Source organism: Ictalurus punctatus, chromosome 20, assembly GCF_001660625.3.
Source record: "Ictalurus punctatus breed USDA103 chromosome 20, Coco_2.0, whole genome shotgun sequence".
In the NCBI taxonomy this organism is placed as follows: Eukaryota; Metazoa; Chordata; class Actinopteri; order Siluriformes; family Ictaluridae; genus Ictalurus; species Ictalurus punctatus.
This window is the reverse complement of record NC_030435.2, coordinates 18,762,727-18,779,160: the sequence shown is the minus strand read 5'-3', so window position 1 is coordinate 18,779,160 and position 16,434 is coordinate 18,762,727. Positions and strand designations below refer to the sequence as shown.

General features: G+C 40.9%; 1 protein-coding gene across 4 annotated transcripts in view; it reads left to right on the top strand.

The window, feature by feature from the left end:
* LOC108280688 (receptor-type tyrosine-protein phosphatase mu) overlaps positions 1-16,434 on the top strand; it is a 253,376-nt gene that overhangs the window by 212,608 nt on the left and 24,334 nt on the right. For all 4 annotated transcript variants that reach the window (XM_053673623.1, XM_053673622.1, XM_053673621.1 and 1 more), the window contains 2 exons: positions 1,758-1,834; positions 6,808-6,844. In XM_053673623.1, coding sequence (XP_053529598.1) covers positions 1,758-1,834; positions 6,808-6,844 — 114 coding nt within the window. The remainder of the gene's footprint in view (positions 1-1,757; positions 1,835-6,807; positions 6,845-16,434) is intronic.

The following is a 16,434-nucleotide window of genomic DNA, read 5'->3' as shown; positions in this document are numbered from 1 at the left end:
TCAAAGTCTGAGAAGTGCTCTCATAGCATGCCTGCGCCAACGTCTTGCACCTAACCAGGATGTGCACAGCTATATAGAAAGGTCAGAGGAAACACAGTGAGATGTAAACAATGTAAAAAAGGAGTATACGATGATAGCATTTTATTACATTCCACTTTATCTTAACTGTCTTTAAGTACTGCTGACATAATTAAACATTGGAAAAATTTGGATGTAAGGTTTCATTATAAATTAGACTATATGCAGAGATCTTCAACCCCCATTGCAAATCAGGTTTGTCAAAATGTGCAGACTTTCAACTGTTTGCAATGAACAAATCAAGCAAAAGCAATTGAAATAGTTCCACACAATGAATGCTTCAAGTGGTTTCTCCAAATTCAACTGAAAATGCAACTCATCTTGAACCCCATAGAAAATCTCTGGTGGGATTTGAAGAAGGTGGATCCAGCACACAAACCCAAGAATATTACTGAACTGGAGGCCATTACTCATGAGGAACGGGCTAAGATTCCTCAGGAACGCTGCCAGAAACTGGTGTCTGGCTCTGCATCTCGTTTGCAGCAGGTCATACAGCAAAAGTGTGCGCTACTACGTACTAAAGATGCTTGCCATGAAGCGATTTGAATAATTTAATGAATGAATAATGATAATTGAATAATTTGATAATGATAATAATCATTTTGAAACTGGAGAAATCATTGTAAGTTGCATTTTCAGATGAATTTGGGGAAATCACTTGGAGCATTCGTTGTGTTGAACTATTTCAAATTGCTTTTGCTTGATTTGTTCATTGCAAACAGTTGAGAGTCTGCAAAGTTTGACAATAAACCTGATTTGCAATGGGGGTTGAATCATTTTGGTTGCAGCTGTAAATAGACACACGCACACACACACCGATCACCGTAACATTAAAACCACCGACAAATGACGTGAATAACATTGATTATCTCGTTACAGTGTCACCTGTCAAGGGGTGGGATATATTAGGCAGGAAGTAAACAGTCAGTTCTTGAAGTTGATGTGTTGGAAGCAGGAAAAATAGTCAAGTGTAAGGATCTGAGCAACTTTAACAAGGGCCAAATTGTGTTGGCTAGTCGATTGAATCAGAGCAGCTCCAAAACAACAGGTGTTGTGGGGTGTTCCCAGTATGCAGTGGTTAGTACTTACCAAAAGTGGTCCTAAAAAGGACAACCGGTGAACCGGCAACAGGGTCATGGGCACCAAAGTCTCAGTGATGCACGTGGGGAGCGAAGGCTATCCCGTCTGGTCCGATTCCACAGAAGAGCTACTTCTAGAGAGAGAGAGAGAAAGTATATACCGTACTCACAAACAATATTTAATGTTGCTTAGTGCACTTCCTGTTGGTGTAAATAAGTGCAACATATTTGAAGAAGGTAATTACAAATCTAGTTACACATCTGCTGCATCCCTCCTTAATTATACATCATGCAGCACTGCTCATTATTTCCTTGCACCTACACGAAGAACGCGTTTCCTTTTTAGTTTAATAAAAGAGTTCTCAAGGATATTTAATATAAAGTATGATGGTTAATTTTAAGCTATAGTGTGTGTGTGTGTCCTGTTGTTTGTGAAGTTAATATGGAAGCCAGGTGAGTAAGCAACTGTTAGTTATAATTATATGTCTCTCTCGCTCTCTCTCTCTCTCTCTCTTTCTCTCTCTCTCTCACTCTCTCGCTGTCTCTGTGGTTTTGTCTGCGTGTAATACGAGATGTTTCTGGGTTTGTGTTTGTCTCTAGATGATCACTCCCGCGTGCGTCTGCAGAGCCTGGAGGGCGAGCAGAGCTCCGATTACATTAATGCTAATTATGTTGATGTGAGTACAGAAAGCAGCCAGCACCTCTATGTAAAGGTCACAGCACACATACAAACACGCACAAACACACACACACACACACACACACACACCACCTACAAAATAACCTGCTGCAAAGGGAGGAAAAATAGGACATAGGAAGACACACACACACACACACACACACACACACACACACACATTGCACTCTCAGCATGCACACAGAGAAACAGGGCAGAGTACATAGTCACACACACATGCATGTTCAGCAGAGGCCACACAGTACAAGACAGGGTCAGGGAGGGACAGGGTCACAGTCTTACACATGCCCACACAGCAGTGCCCACACACACACACACACACACACACACACACACACAATCAACAGAACACCGCAGCAAGAGACGGAATTAAAGACACAACAACACTTCATATTGATCTAAACACACAAACACCACAAAACACACACATGCTGGTACTTAAAAGCCAGTTCACACCCAAAGATATTGCGCTGTCTAACGCCTGTCTCACAAAACAGATTCATTTTCATTTCAGCATTTTAACGCACACCAACTTCATGAGGCATGACTCATGAAGATATCAAATAACCAGCCCTAATTCGCATGTGCAACTGCGTAAATTGTGCGCACGGTTAATGAGATTTTTGTGTGATATTCTCAACAGCTGCCGCGAGTTCGTCTCTCAAAGAAACATTCGAAATTCAAAACTCGAGTCTAACACCAATTAAAGGCAATGAGACGAATCTAAAAACTGTTCAAATATAATATGAGGTTGAAATCCAGGAGCGTAGACATGACTGTGTGTCCTATTCATAATGTATATGCTAATGAAAGTGGTGAAAAGGCTGCATTTCAATTCTGCTACCATTGGAATGAATGGTTAATATGAACTCAACTTCACCGTGGTAATAATAAGTCAATAAAAAGTTTAGGAGTATTTTATTAAGGCAGACTTTTTTATTATTTAAAAAAAAAATGTTTTATTTTGTCGCAATTGGTGGAAATGGAATTTCCGCAAATGGTGGGGGGGGGGGGGGGGGGTATTCCTTATCATTGTATCTTTAATGTTCTGTCTTGGACAGCTTACACTCTACACGTGTTGTGTTTAGTGTGAATTCTAGGTGACACTGACAAATACCTACTTATAGCTTATAACACACACTAACACTATATCCTGTGCCAGGGAAAGATGCATTCGAGACAGAAGAGAGCCAGCAATACAAAGCGGAGAAATAACATGACACAGGATAAAGCAACAACAACAACAACAACAAAAACAGAGTGACTGAGCAAGATGGAAAAAGAACTAGTGAGAGGATGTATGATAATGACTAATGTATAAAGCCTGACACTCCTGTGTTGAACGTCATGGCTGGTTATTCCTGCTCCAGCAGTTCCTACGCAGACGGGCTCAGAGTTTATGCAGACCATTTTAGTCACCAAAGTGCTTTAGAAACTTTTATACTCAGGCAGGAAGAAAGTCGAGTTCCTCAGTGACTCAATCTCAGTATATCACGAGCTGAGCATTGACGACTGCATCCGGAGCGCATGATTCATCATACGCACTGCACACACCAAACCCTGCCTCAATATAATAATGTAAAATTGATGGTCCCTAATTGAACGCACTTCCTGTGAAGAAATGTCAGTGATGTCTTGGAACTCATGGCTAATTCTCAAAACGTTGTTTCTGCCTACATTTTGCCGGTATACAGCGTTGCTGATGCTGTGCGAATCTAACTGTTCTGGATGGAGTTTTAATCGTTTAGTTATACACAGCCAGAGAGGGTATCTACTCTAATAACTAACACACACAGGAGCACACTTATACCTATGCCAGTAATTAGGTGTCAGTGCTGGGTCAGAGATATTTAGGAGCCGAACTACTAAGTTATTTTATGTGAGGTGGTTTGGGGAAAACTGTCAGGTGTCAATCTGTTCCAAATCTGTAAAAAAAAAAAAAAACGGATGAAAAATCAAGTTTTGGCCAGAAATTCATTTTTCTGCCTATGACATATTTTGACGTATGACTTTTAAGAAAGCAGAAGTATAAAGATATGTTTCTATTTACGTTTCTATTTTAAATCTTGCCTAGGCTATCCTTCTACAAATATCATGTCGGATAAGGAGGCAGTTTACCAAACGTTGTGCTACAAGCAGTCAGTCTGTCAAAAGACGTCTAAAACTTTGCTACCTAAGTGTGATTTCCTCACACAGTGAATGTCCACAATGCTCTTGCACTACAGTTGGAATGAAATCTATATTAAATGAATCTTTTATTCCTTTTTACTTTTAAGTGTAATCAAATTAGGGGGCACGGTGGCTTAGTTGTTAGCACGTTTGCCTCACACCTCCGGGTTTGCATGTCCTCCTTGTGCTTTAGGGGTTTCCTCCAGGTACTCCGGTTTCCTCCCCCAGTTCAAAGACATGTGTTGTAGGCTGATTAGAATTGCCAAATTGTCTGCAGTGTGTGAATGGGTGTGTGATTGTGCCCTGAAATGGGTTGGCACCCCGTCCAGGGTGTCCCTTCCTTGTGATCTGAGTCCCCTGGGATAGACTCCAGGCTCCCCTGTGGTATGGAAAATAGGTGATTTTAAAATGCTGCAACTTGTGATTGAGATACATGCTAAATGGAATCATTTCAAGCCAGATTTTTATTAGTTCAAGTTTTCAGAACTATATACACGGGGCGTCTGAGAAGTCATGAACCAATGAGAGTAAAACTACATGTTCACCGTTACGCTCTGCTCATTTTCTCAGCCTCTGTATCACGTTTTTGCAGATTTTGCAAAACATATTCGGATCGACATGTAGTATTTGGTCAACAAATTCCCATTGGCTCGTGCCTTTTTGGACATGCTGTTTGTTTGTTTCTTTTTTAAGCATGTGACTGTAAAGATGTCTTTTTAGATTTATCAAGAGTAGCGTATAGCTACTTTTGCCTCGCACTCCCGGGGTTGGGGGTTCGATTCCCGCCACCATCGTGTGTGTGCGCGGAGTTTGCATGTTCCCCCTGTGATTCAGGGGTTTCCTCCGGGTACTCTAGATTCCTCTCCTAGTCCACAGACATGTGCTGTAGTCTGATTGGCATTTCCAAATTGTCCATAGTGTCTGAATGTGTGTGTGATTGTGCCCTGTTTACTGAGATACTTTATCCAGACTCCCCATGACCCTGTAAGTGGTATGGAAAATGGATGGATGGGATGGATGTCATGAACAGGTTCAAAGTTACTTCTCAAAATGCTCATCCTTTTTCTTAACTGTTCCTCATTCTCTGGGTTTGAACTTCACCGAGTGGGAGGGAGTGGCATACTCTCTCTCCCCTGCCAGTCACAGTGACACTATCCAGTCATAGGCGCCTGTCAGCTCATGTATGCAGAAAAGGGCAGATACTGTATAGCACTTTCCTCAGATTGTGTTATGCTGCCCAGTGATGCAGCATGAGCGTGGCTGATGAGTGGGAACTGGCGGGTGACCCAATTGCAGAGAAAATAGGAATGAAAATATGGTTATGAAATTGTCCCTAGGACCAGTGAACACCAGCTAACTGAGACATATCTGTATATAGAGCACGTTAAGATGCACACCTACATACACAAATGTACTCCTGTACTTAAAACTAAATGCTTATGTGAAGACCTCCATGAAGCCCAAGCCTTTTATTAGATAAGAATAAATACATATTAAAGAGAGTTGTTATTGAAAAAGGCTTTGCTGGGGTACTTAGCCATGGCTCAGCCGAGCAGCGAATGGATGGAGCTTTTTTTCCCCCCTCCTCTCCTCAGTAAAGAAGAAAGAAAGGCTTTTAACATGCCTCTCGCAACTCCTTCTTCTTAATAAACTTTATTGATGGCACCCTGCCTCAACATTTAGACAACTTCTGGGCCATTCGTATACATTTGCCTTGTTTGCTGCATGCATTTTCTTTCTTCCTGGAAGTGTGTTAAAAAGAGATCTATAGTGTGTGTGGGAGTGTGGGTGTGTGTCTAAGACAGAGAGTTATTGAAAGTTGAAGGCTTTTACTGTAATGGTCATTTTTGTCATTTACATTTACTTAGAAAGGTCTCACCATAATGACTGCTCAGGAATTTGAACACACCTTCATCAGTGAGAGACTGGGAGCTGGAAGGAACAAGGGAAGAGAAGAGGAGAGGGAGAGAGAGAAGAGCACTCGTTTGGCTCTTACCATTGCTGTAGTTTTAATCCGATCTTTCAGGCAACAGTGAACACATAAAAGAACAAACAACCCAGTGCTTAGTGTTGAGTGAAAGAACAGGCATTAAAACAGCTCAAATCTGAAGAGAGAGAGAGAGAGAGAGAGAGACAGAGAGAGAGGGATGTTCTTATCCAGAGACGCGTTCGACTGGTATTAAAGTGAATATGTTATAGATAAGAGAGTGGTAGCATCTATACCTCCATCGACATATTCACCCTCATCTCTCTCTCTCTCTTTCTCTCTCTCGCTCACCCCCCACACACACCTCCACTGCAGCATGAACATACTCACAAAAGAATATAACTGCTGATAATCCTTCAGATATGACTCTTCTCTCAAGGATTAAGCACTAATCCTCTCAAGTTTTATTTGTCCAGTGTGAGGTTCTCTATGTGCGTGCGTGTGTGTGTGTGTGTGCGTGTGTGTGTGTGTGTGTTGGGGGGGGGGGCAAAGTCCTTAGTAAACAGTATGGGCTGCATTGTTAATGACTTGTTGACAAATTGCTGACTTTTCAGAGCTTTGTTTACTTTGTCTATTTATTTTCTTGCTTATCTGTGTACTGCATGTTAACGCTCGCTAGTCCAGCTATCAGTGGTGTTGCTGCATATTTACACTTTAATAAGGCTTAAGCTGATGTGTCCAGCAGATTTGTTAACGATATGAAAGAGGACACCCCCTCTGTCCTAGTGTAAAAAGCATACAGTACAACAGATTTAAGCCTTTGTTTAAAGCTGTTCTCTGTTTCTCTTTAATTACAGGGCTACCACCGGCCAAATCACTACATTGCTACACAAGGTGAGAATTTCTGATTGTTTCAGTGTGTGTTTGCAACCGTGTTTATAGAAATGTGTTACATGCGTAGCATGGGTTTATTATGCCTCTCAAGCGATATGGGTGCTGTCACGTAGTGACGGATAGGACGGATTGCATAGGACGGATGCAAGTGCAGATAAGAGCTTTAGTATAGGAGAGACAGGCAGACCAAATCCAAATCGTGAAGCATAGGCGTGGTCAGAACAGGCAAAGGGTCCGGCGAACGGACATGAATCAGGCAAGGCACGAGAAACAAGAAACGAGATCAAAAAACCAGACACGAGAACAATATAACGGCTTGGTACGGTAAATACACGCAATACTTCACACTGAACATAGACACACAAGGGGTTTAAATACCAAACGTAATCAAGGGTGAACACAATACAGCTGAGACTAATGATGACACATGAGGGAAACAACCGATGACAAGCATGTGCTCCTGTGCTAGCTCGAGGGGAAATCGTGACAGGTGCAAGCCGATATACAAGATATCCAACCACAGGACGGGCCAGGGCTGAGATATTCATCTAAAATGTGTAAAGTGGTTACAAATGTGAACATGTTTTGTACTGGTACTTCACCATTTACTTACCATTTTTTGACTAGCAGCACAGATTCGTATCTCCCTTGTGTTGACATTTTGTTGAACAAGCCATGATGTTAGAACATTTGTGAAAACGTTTCCCTTTCTGAGCTAATGTTGTCATTCCTGTAGCGTTCCTGAACCTGAGTGTGTTCAGATACATAATCTACGTGAATACACGTGACTGGATACGACAGCATAGAATCTGCATCAGAAACTAAACAAAAACTAAAGTTCCTGAACTACAACCAATAGTTTTTAAGTACATACATTTACATTTATGACATTTGTGGAAAAGGTATTAGCTCCCATGCTGATTTCTTCTGTTTTTGTGTATATCTCATACTAAATAGTTTTAGATCTTCAAACGAAATAAAACATAAAACTAAAGCAACCTGGGTAAACACACAATACAATTTTTTTATTGAATCAAAAAAAAGCTATCCAACACCTATCATCAGTGTGAAAAACTAATTGCTCCCTTAAACTTAAAATCTGGTTGTGCCACCTTTAGCAGCAATAACTGCAACCAATCGCTTCCGATAACTGGAGATCAGTCTTTCACTCACTTCTAGGACTAGGACTTACTCCTATGATTTGGATCATTGTCTTGCTGCGCTTGAGTTTCAATTTACGGACTGAAGACCGGACATTCTCCTTTAGGATTTTCTGGTAGAGAAATGAAGAATTCATGTTTCCCTCAATTATTGCAACTTGCCCAGACCCTGAAGCAGCAAAGCATCCCCACACCATCACACTCCACCACCATGCTTGACCGTAGGTATAACATGCTTTGCAGCCCACATCAGGACCAGGGCTCGTCAAAACACATAAGCATGTGTTACAGAAATAGCTACCAACCAAGGAGGGCAGAAACCCACTGTTGTCTAGTGTCTAGTAGTATGCCATCTGTCTTACCCAGATAGCATACTGCAGCTACATTTCTTCTCCTTGCCTTTGGGCTATGGATCGCTGTGGCTTTCTATATCAGTAGCGCTTTTAAGATTGGTATTTTTAGTGAGCATGTTGCAGGTGGCTGAAAGAGTGTTCCATTTGCAAATGCCTTGTGCATATCATTAGCAGCAAGAAGTTGACATTGATTTCATTTATGTTAAGTATCAGTCACATTCAGGCTCTTGACTTTATGAGTGAGTAATGAGTGGAGTAATAGCATACTCTCTGAAAGTGAACTGGTGATTAAAAATAGCCTGTCTGTGTTCGTTTTATAAGGAATATGATTTATACACATGGTACGCATTAAAGTTTTGCGGCTGTGTGTGTGTGCGTTTGTGTGCGAGAGAGAAAGAAGGAAATTAATCAGGCCTGGCTGTGAGCCGAGCCGAGCAGAATAATAAATAACGGAATTAAGGCCTGCGTGTTTGTCACTCGGCCTATCTGGAGTGCGGAGAGCAGGCGCCCCGGCGAAGTCCAATGACCTCGCAGGTTAAGTCAGTTAGATGCTAAATCATATCATTTGGAGCTGCAGCAGGACTGCTGCATGTGAAACGTTTGTGTGTCTGGAATATGCTGCATTCTCTAATGGCCTCCCAATCTGTCACTGAGGAGAGGGGAGTCGCATAAGTACCTGTTTATTAGAGCATCGCATGCCTCATTCCTCCGTGTCTCAATTAAAACACACACTCAACCCACCGTAGCGGAGGATCTAGCATATGAAAGACATGCTCAGCAGAGCATCTCGGACTAGCCTGGCAGCTAGCCTACGCAATACTACTGTATACCGATACTCAGCTTCAGTGATGCGCAAAAACACATCAAAATGGATTTTGATACATCGATAGATATATAAAGCAAAGCAACCCATGTGTAAAGGTTTTAAATGTTATATTGTGAAAATGCAGAAATGTTCATGTTAGTGTTCTGAGGGATGATAGCTAATGCTAGGTATCATTCAGTGAGGGGTCTGTGCTACATCATGAAGCATTAATCAGGTATTTTGTCTCTCTTTGGCATTCCGTCAGCCTAATTGTCACGTAATGGAGGCTGAGATGGAAGCAAGTGCAGGTTAATTAGTTTAATCCAATAAGTACACAGGATCAGGCAGAAATCACGGTACATAGGCAGGCAAGGGTCAATCGATCAGGCAAACAGTCCAAACTAGGCAAGGCAAAGAGACAAGGTCGTAAACGAGAACATGGGCAAAACCAGAATAAACAATCACGGTATCAAAGCTTGGTAACGACAGAGACAGAAGGCAACTGCACATATACTTTGCCAAGAGTGAATGCATAGAAAGTCCTTTTAAACTGTGGTTGTGAGTGCTGTGAATTGGATGCAGGTGTTCGTGATTAGAATAAAGGTGAGTGTTCTGGGAATTGCGGTCCATGGCGGCCATGTTTGTAGGCCGCAGTGCCGGATGGGAAATGTAGTCACTGGTTTGCTGTGACATGACACTAATACTGTATTACTGCACCACAAACCTTGCTCTATCTCAGAGGCTGGGAACCTTTTCAGCTGGCAGAGACATAAAAGGAAATATATATATATTTATGATTTTTTCTTTAAAGAGCCAGAGAACAGTATCAATTTTTTTGTATGTTTTTATATATATATGTCTTCTCCTTATTATAGTTATTATCGTTACTACTATTGCATAATCATAAAAAAGTGGTAATGTAATAAAGGACACTTGGCATTTTGCATGTTCTTGACCTAACAGCCTGCACTTCACCTAATAGGCCTGTAGGTGAGACTTCATTTATCCAGCTATGATATTTACATCAAATGATAAAAACAATACAAGATGCAGTACGTAAATAAAAGTAAATGAAACACTACTTACCATTACCGTACCATTAACGCAACTTCCATATATGCAAATTCGTCTGTCCGTTCGGACTGGAAAGAACGGACCATTTCACCTTTGTTAAAAACTGAAAACAGACTGGCTATGTAGTTTTCAACCGATTTATGAGTTAGGCCGGGAAATTACCGCTCTCCTTCACGTCGTCCAGTGAAATTTGAGCGTGTTGTGCCATAGGTTGGTGTATACATGACAAACGGGCATCGATTATGTATCATGTAATATTTTTAAAAATGTGATATGTAGAGTTTTAATTGATTTCACACAGTAGCTTTCGTGATTCGTGATTGTTTTTATTTATTCTTTTTTCCTGCCGTCACAGTAAAATCCCTTGTGTTGAATTAACACCCAGTGTGTTCATTTGTGTACAGTGGACTTACATGAACTCTGTAGAGTGTGAATTCAGCACTCTGGGTATTAAATCAACACCGTGGATTTTGCTGTGGTTGAGCCATAGGCTATCACTGAAAGAGCCATATATGGCTCTCGGGCGATAGGTTCTACCCCTGCCCTCTGTTAACCTGGACGTTCTTTAACATTAAATGTAACTATAAATGGAAAAACCGATGCAGTGTTGTTCAGTAATAAATCAGAGTGTTTTTGTTCCTTGTTTACCTACTGGGAAATATTTTAAACATTGTTGTTTTTTGCAACATGCTGGAAAGAAACGAGTCAGTTAACCTGTTGCTACATCTCTAATTCCTCCCTGATGAGTCGAGACGTTTGGAAGCTGTTAGTGTTTAGTTGTTCGCCGCACACATGTCCACAGGAAAGCATCTCAGTCTAGTAGACGTGCACACGTTTAGGAAACATTGGAAAAAGTGTTCCAGACACCCGTCTCCACAGGACACTCAGCTGTTCTTTACAGGTTTGTCTCTTTTTCTGGAACTCGGTTGTGTATCTGGAACGGATTTGTACATCCTTCTCTGTGGCGTGTAAAGCCACCTGCCTCATGCATATATTCATAATGTCTGATGTACTTCGTCTTGCATGTGTTTATCTTCCCTACAATGTTTCATTCCCTATAATTTCCCTGCTACTTCATCCGTCCTCCTCGGCTCACGCTGTCCCTGTTCCGCCCTCTCTCCTGTTCATATATCTCTTTCCCTCACTACTATACACCACTTATTCTCTCTTCAGGACTGTCATGACTATAGCTGAGTTTCGCTTCTTCATCCTCTGGGTTTGATCAGACAGTGACAGCCGGAGGGCTTTTCTGTGCTTACCTCAGGCCTCCACCAACTTCTCCTTCTCTCTACGTCTCAGTCTGTCCCCACTACTACATTTCTGTCTGTCCCTCCTCGACTCTTCTTACCATCTCTCCCTCCATCGTGCGTTCTCTTTCTGTCTCTTATCTGTGTCCCTACTGCATTTGTGTTTCACTCGATTCATCCTTGTTTCTTCTGAAATCCTGAACAAAAGTTTCGGTTATTCCTCAACAATAACAGAAAAAAACAAAGGCAACAGGAAGCAGATACTAAGACCACTTCCCCTTGTAGCAGTGGCCAATAGACTGAGCACTGGAAAAACATTGTTATTCTCTTCGACCTCAAGTCTCTACATTATTGATCATCATCATCATCCTCACCTGGCAGCTACAGCCCTGACATGAGGGAGAGGAAAAAAGAGAAAAAGAAGAAAAAAAAAGGGAAGGAGGTGGTGAAGGGGAAGGGGATATCTGTCTCTTTGAGTTAGAAGAAAGTGGGAAGCCCTGCACAGACTGAGCCACAGGACAGACGTGTGTGTGTGTGTGTGTGTGTGTGTGTGTGTGTGTGTGTGTGTGTGTGTGTGTGTGTGTGTGTGTGTGTGTGTGTGTGTGTGTTTGAGAGAAACACTGAGTTTTAGAGCACGTCTCCATTGTAAGGATATTATGTATGACTGCTGTCTCTGTTCAAAGACCTCTAAGATAAAAGACCATCACCTTGATATATAAAACCTTGACAGTTTTGCTAAATAGACAGGCGGTTGCAGACGTCAGGTCCTCATCCTCGTCACGCATGCATTCCAAATAGCTTTGGCTGCACACCCAGACAATCTGAGCACAGATACACTGACCAACAGAGGGACATCCAGCTAAAGCACCGCAGAGCACGCCTCATACTGGGCATTAAATCAGTGTGCATATATGTTTTAATATTGTTGATTAATGTTATAGGTATGTATAAAGGTATACATAGACAAGCTAATCAAGGACTAAACATAGAAGAGGTGGACACAATAGAGCAAGAGACCAAGACAGAGGCACATGAGAATTTAAACAAAAAGCACATAAAGACAGCAAAAAACAAAAACAAAAAAAAGAACACAGAAGCTGTTGAAGTAGAATTCATGACGTACATGATATAGAGTTAGTGAACTAACTACAAATTTATGTTTTGTGTAATGGTATTTAGTAGAGAAGCACCGATACTAAATTTCTCAGCCGATACGATAACCGATTATTCGAGTGATAATCGAGTGATATCGGCCAGTACAGATACAGATACCGATAGTTCTGCCTTTTATGCCTTCTTATAAATGAATAATAATTAATTTAAAAGAACTATGAAAGAAATGCAAATAAAAACTTTATTCTCTCCATTTCTACAAATTTGACAGCACCTGGTCTGATAAACAGAAAACATATCACTGTAATTAACATTAACCCATGAAGAATGATATTAATTCTTTAATTATCATATTGAAGAATGATATTAATTCATATTAACATTGACTGAATTGTAAAAAACCTTGACAGGATGTAATCGGCCCTGATCATCAGATGTTTTTAAACATAGCGGGAACATTCCCTTTGTCGGCAGATACATCGGTGCATCTCTACTTTTTAGCTAGGTAATGATTGCAAATGGTTCAGCAATAGTTAATGCTATATAGCACATGAGTATCACTGATCACCTTTGTTTACCAATAACTAATCAATGTTCACCATTGTTTACCAATGACTAATCCCTGATCACCATTGTTTACCAATGACTAATCACTGCTCACCATTGTTTACTAATGACTAATCCCTGTTCACCATTGTTTACCAATGACTAATCCCTGTTCACCATTGTTTACCTATGACTAATCCCTGATCACCATTGTTTACCTATGACTAATCCCTGATCACCATTGTTTACCAATGACTAATCAATGGTCACCATTGTTTACCAATGACTAATCCCTGATCACCATTGTTTACCTATGACTAATCACTGGTCACCATTGTTTACCTATGACTAATCACTGGTCACCATTGTTTACCTATGACTAATCCCTGATCACCATTGTTTACCTATGACTAATCACTGCTCACCATTGTTTCCAGAATGACTAATAACCGATGACCATTGTTCCCAATGACTAATCACTGATCACACTTTTTTTTACCAACGACTAATTACTGATCACCATTGTTTCCAGAATGACTAATCACAGATCACCATTGTTTTCCAATGATTAATCACTGCTCACCACTGTTTCCGAAAGACTCATCACTGATCACAATTTTTAAAAGTAACTAACCACTGATCACACTTTTTTTTAACCAGTGGCTAATCCCTGATCACAACTGTTTCCAGAATGACTAATCTCTGTTCACCATTGTTTCCAGAATGACTAATCACTGATTACCATTGCTTACCAGTGACTAATCACTGATCACCATTGTTACTGTATGACTAATCACTGATCACCGTTGTTTCCAAAGACTAATCACTGATCACCATTGTATACCAATGACTACTCCCTGATTAGAATTGTTTACCAGTGACTAATCACTGATCGCCATTGTTTTCAATGATGAATCACTGATCACAATTTTTAACAGTAACCAATCACTGATCGCACTTTTTTTTTTTTTTTTACCAATGACTAATCACTGATCACCATTGTTAACCAGTGACTAATCACTGATCACTTTTGATTTACCAACAACCAATCATCATTGTGCGTTTCTTCCAATTTGTGGTAGCATGGACGACTTCTACCTATAAGAAATCTTATATCTGTTATTTTCTACTCTGATAAAAGTCTATTCTATTCTAAGTGTTTTCAGAAATCTTCTAACTTTGTACAACATGTTTTGAATGCAAATGATTGTGATGATTCAGTAATTATGCAGATTGGTCTATGACATCATCAGGTGACTGCTAGAGACTTTCTGAGCATTAATTGGCTACTTTCCCCAGAAAAGAGTTACACTGCTACACAACACTGCTAGCCAGTTAATGATAACTCATTTACCTAGTGGTTCATATGGGTAAGCTGGGTAATGTAAAGAAACTCACCAGCATTAACCAAAGCACTAGCGTGTGTCTAACGGCGTTATTTAGGATGCTAAAGTATCGTCTGGATACCTAACATTGATATTTTTTGAAAGTATGCTAGTGAAAATAAATTGCGTGGCATTTCATAAAGCCCTGTTGCCGGCTAACTTACAATAGTCTCGTTGTGTTTTTAGCTAGCTAATGCTAACTTAGTTTTATACAATACCATGTTTTATTTCGAAAGCACTTCACGTTATCAGTCTACGGCTCCGCAGCGAGACACTTCTCGGCCTTCTCGCTGCGCCTCGGTCTGACTTTATTGTCCGATTTCATTTCCTAACCTCATATTTCAGCGGTTTAAGTTAAACAGAAACAACAGTGACCAGAGCGACTGCTTAATGATGCTCTTTAATGATGCTTGGGAGTTTGGTGTGGGAGCGTGTATGCATGTGTGTGTGCGTGTAGCTGATGAATAAGTGAGTGTGTTAATGAGGCTTAGAGTGTATGGGGTGTGTGTCCAGGAGGTTCTGATAAACTGGCATCTGCTCTTGTAATCCCCTCCGGAACCCAGGTCTCATCAATAACACAGGGTCACACACACATGCACACATACTCAGCTGCTCTTCAGACTGTGTGGATGCGCTATAATGATGCCGGCTTTGGCACCAGGCTGCGGTTTGGGGGTCTCTTAAGCAGCTTGTGCAGACTGATATTAGACGGATGGATGGCAGAAAGAAGGAAAAGTCTCCCCCACCTTTATCTCGCTCACTTTCAAAATCCTTCCCTCATGGCTGATTGTGGTTTGCTACTAGAGTTTTATCATTTACAGGTGAGGTGTGATAGTCCACAGGGGAGAGAGAGAGAGAGAGAGAGAGAGAGGGTGATAGGAGGATGAGTGTGGCTAGCATGTAATATTAATGATAGCAGAAAGATGAGACGTTGTGTCTATCAAGCATTTTTACACTCGGCTGCTTATAGAGGGGTATCAGCACATTTTACATCGTGCTATTCACTCACACACACACACACACACACACACACACACACACACACACATTCTCTCTCACTACCTCTCTTTGAAACACACACTTCAGAAAAGTGACATGCTGCTTGCAGGAATGACTGTCAGCAGCTCCTGACAGCTGGGCTTTTCTGATACAGGAAGTGTTTGCATTTTTTTTCCTCCCCCTTTTTTTTTTTTTTGTTTTTTTTTTGCCACAAACATAACACTTCAGCAGAAAGTTATTATTTATTTATTTTTCTCCGCTTGCCAAAACCGCTCGCCTAAGGTTTATTGGGATGCATTTGTTGTTCTTCTAACTGTAAAGTATTCCTGGAATGCGTGTGAGGTTTCACCTTGCTTCCCAAAATCACCCCAAACTTGCTGACCTTAATTAAATTTCTATGCTGAATAATGAATCGCTCGACATAGCAGTTTCTCAAAAAGTGTCAGTAGACGACAGAAAACAGAATTTTTATAGACGACTGGACAGAGAGGTGAGTTTATTCTCCACTTCAAGTCCAGAGTAGAGGTGCGCATCTTACAAAAAAGTCACAGGAGGTTTTTTTTTTTAACTTCATTCTGACAGTCAGTCAGGTATGAAGCATGCAGGACTAAAGGCCATGTTCATTAACATGGGGGTGGGAATAAATTGGTATATTTTGGATAAATAGAGCCGATGGAAAAATAGTGGGTGTGTACAAACAAAAATAACTGCGGGAGTGGACGGAATGGAGCTGGGTTTGAGTGACATTTAATAAGTAAGTAAATAAATAAGTAACGTTATAGGCACCGTTGCGTGGGTTGCGGTTTTACACCAAATTGTTCTAGTTTTGGAACAAGGTTGTGGGGTCTCATTTTTGGGGCTAGTTTTAAAGCAGATAATCTAATCAAATATAATCCGTTTCTGCAAAC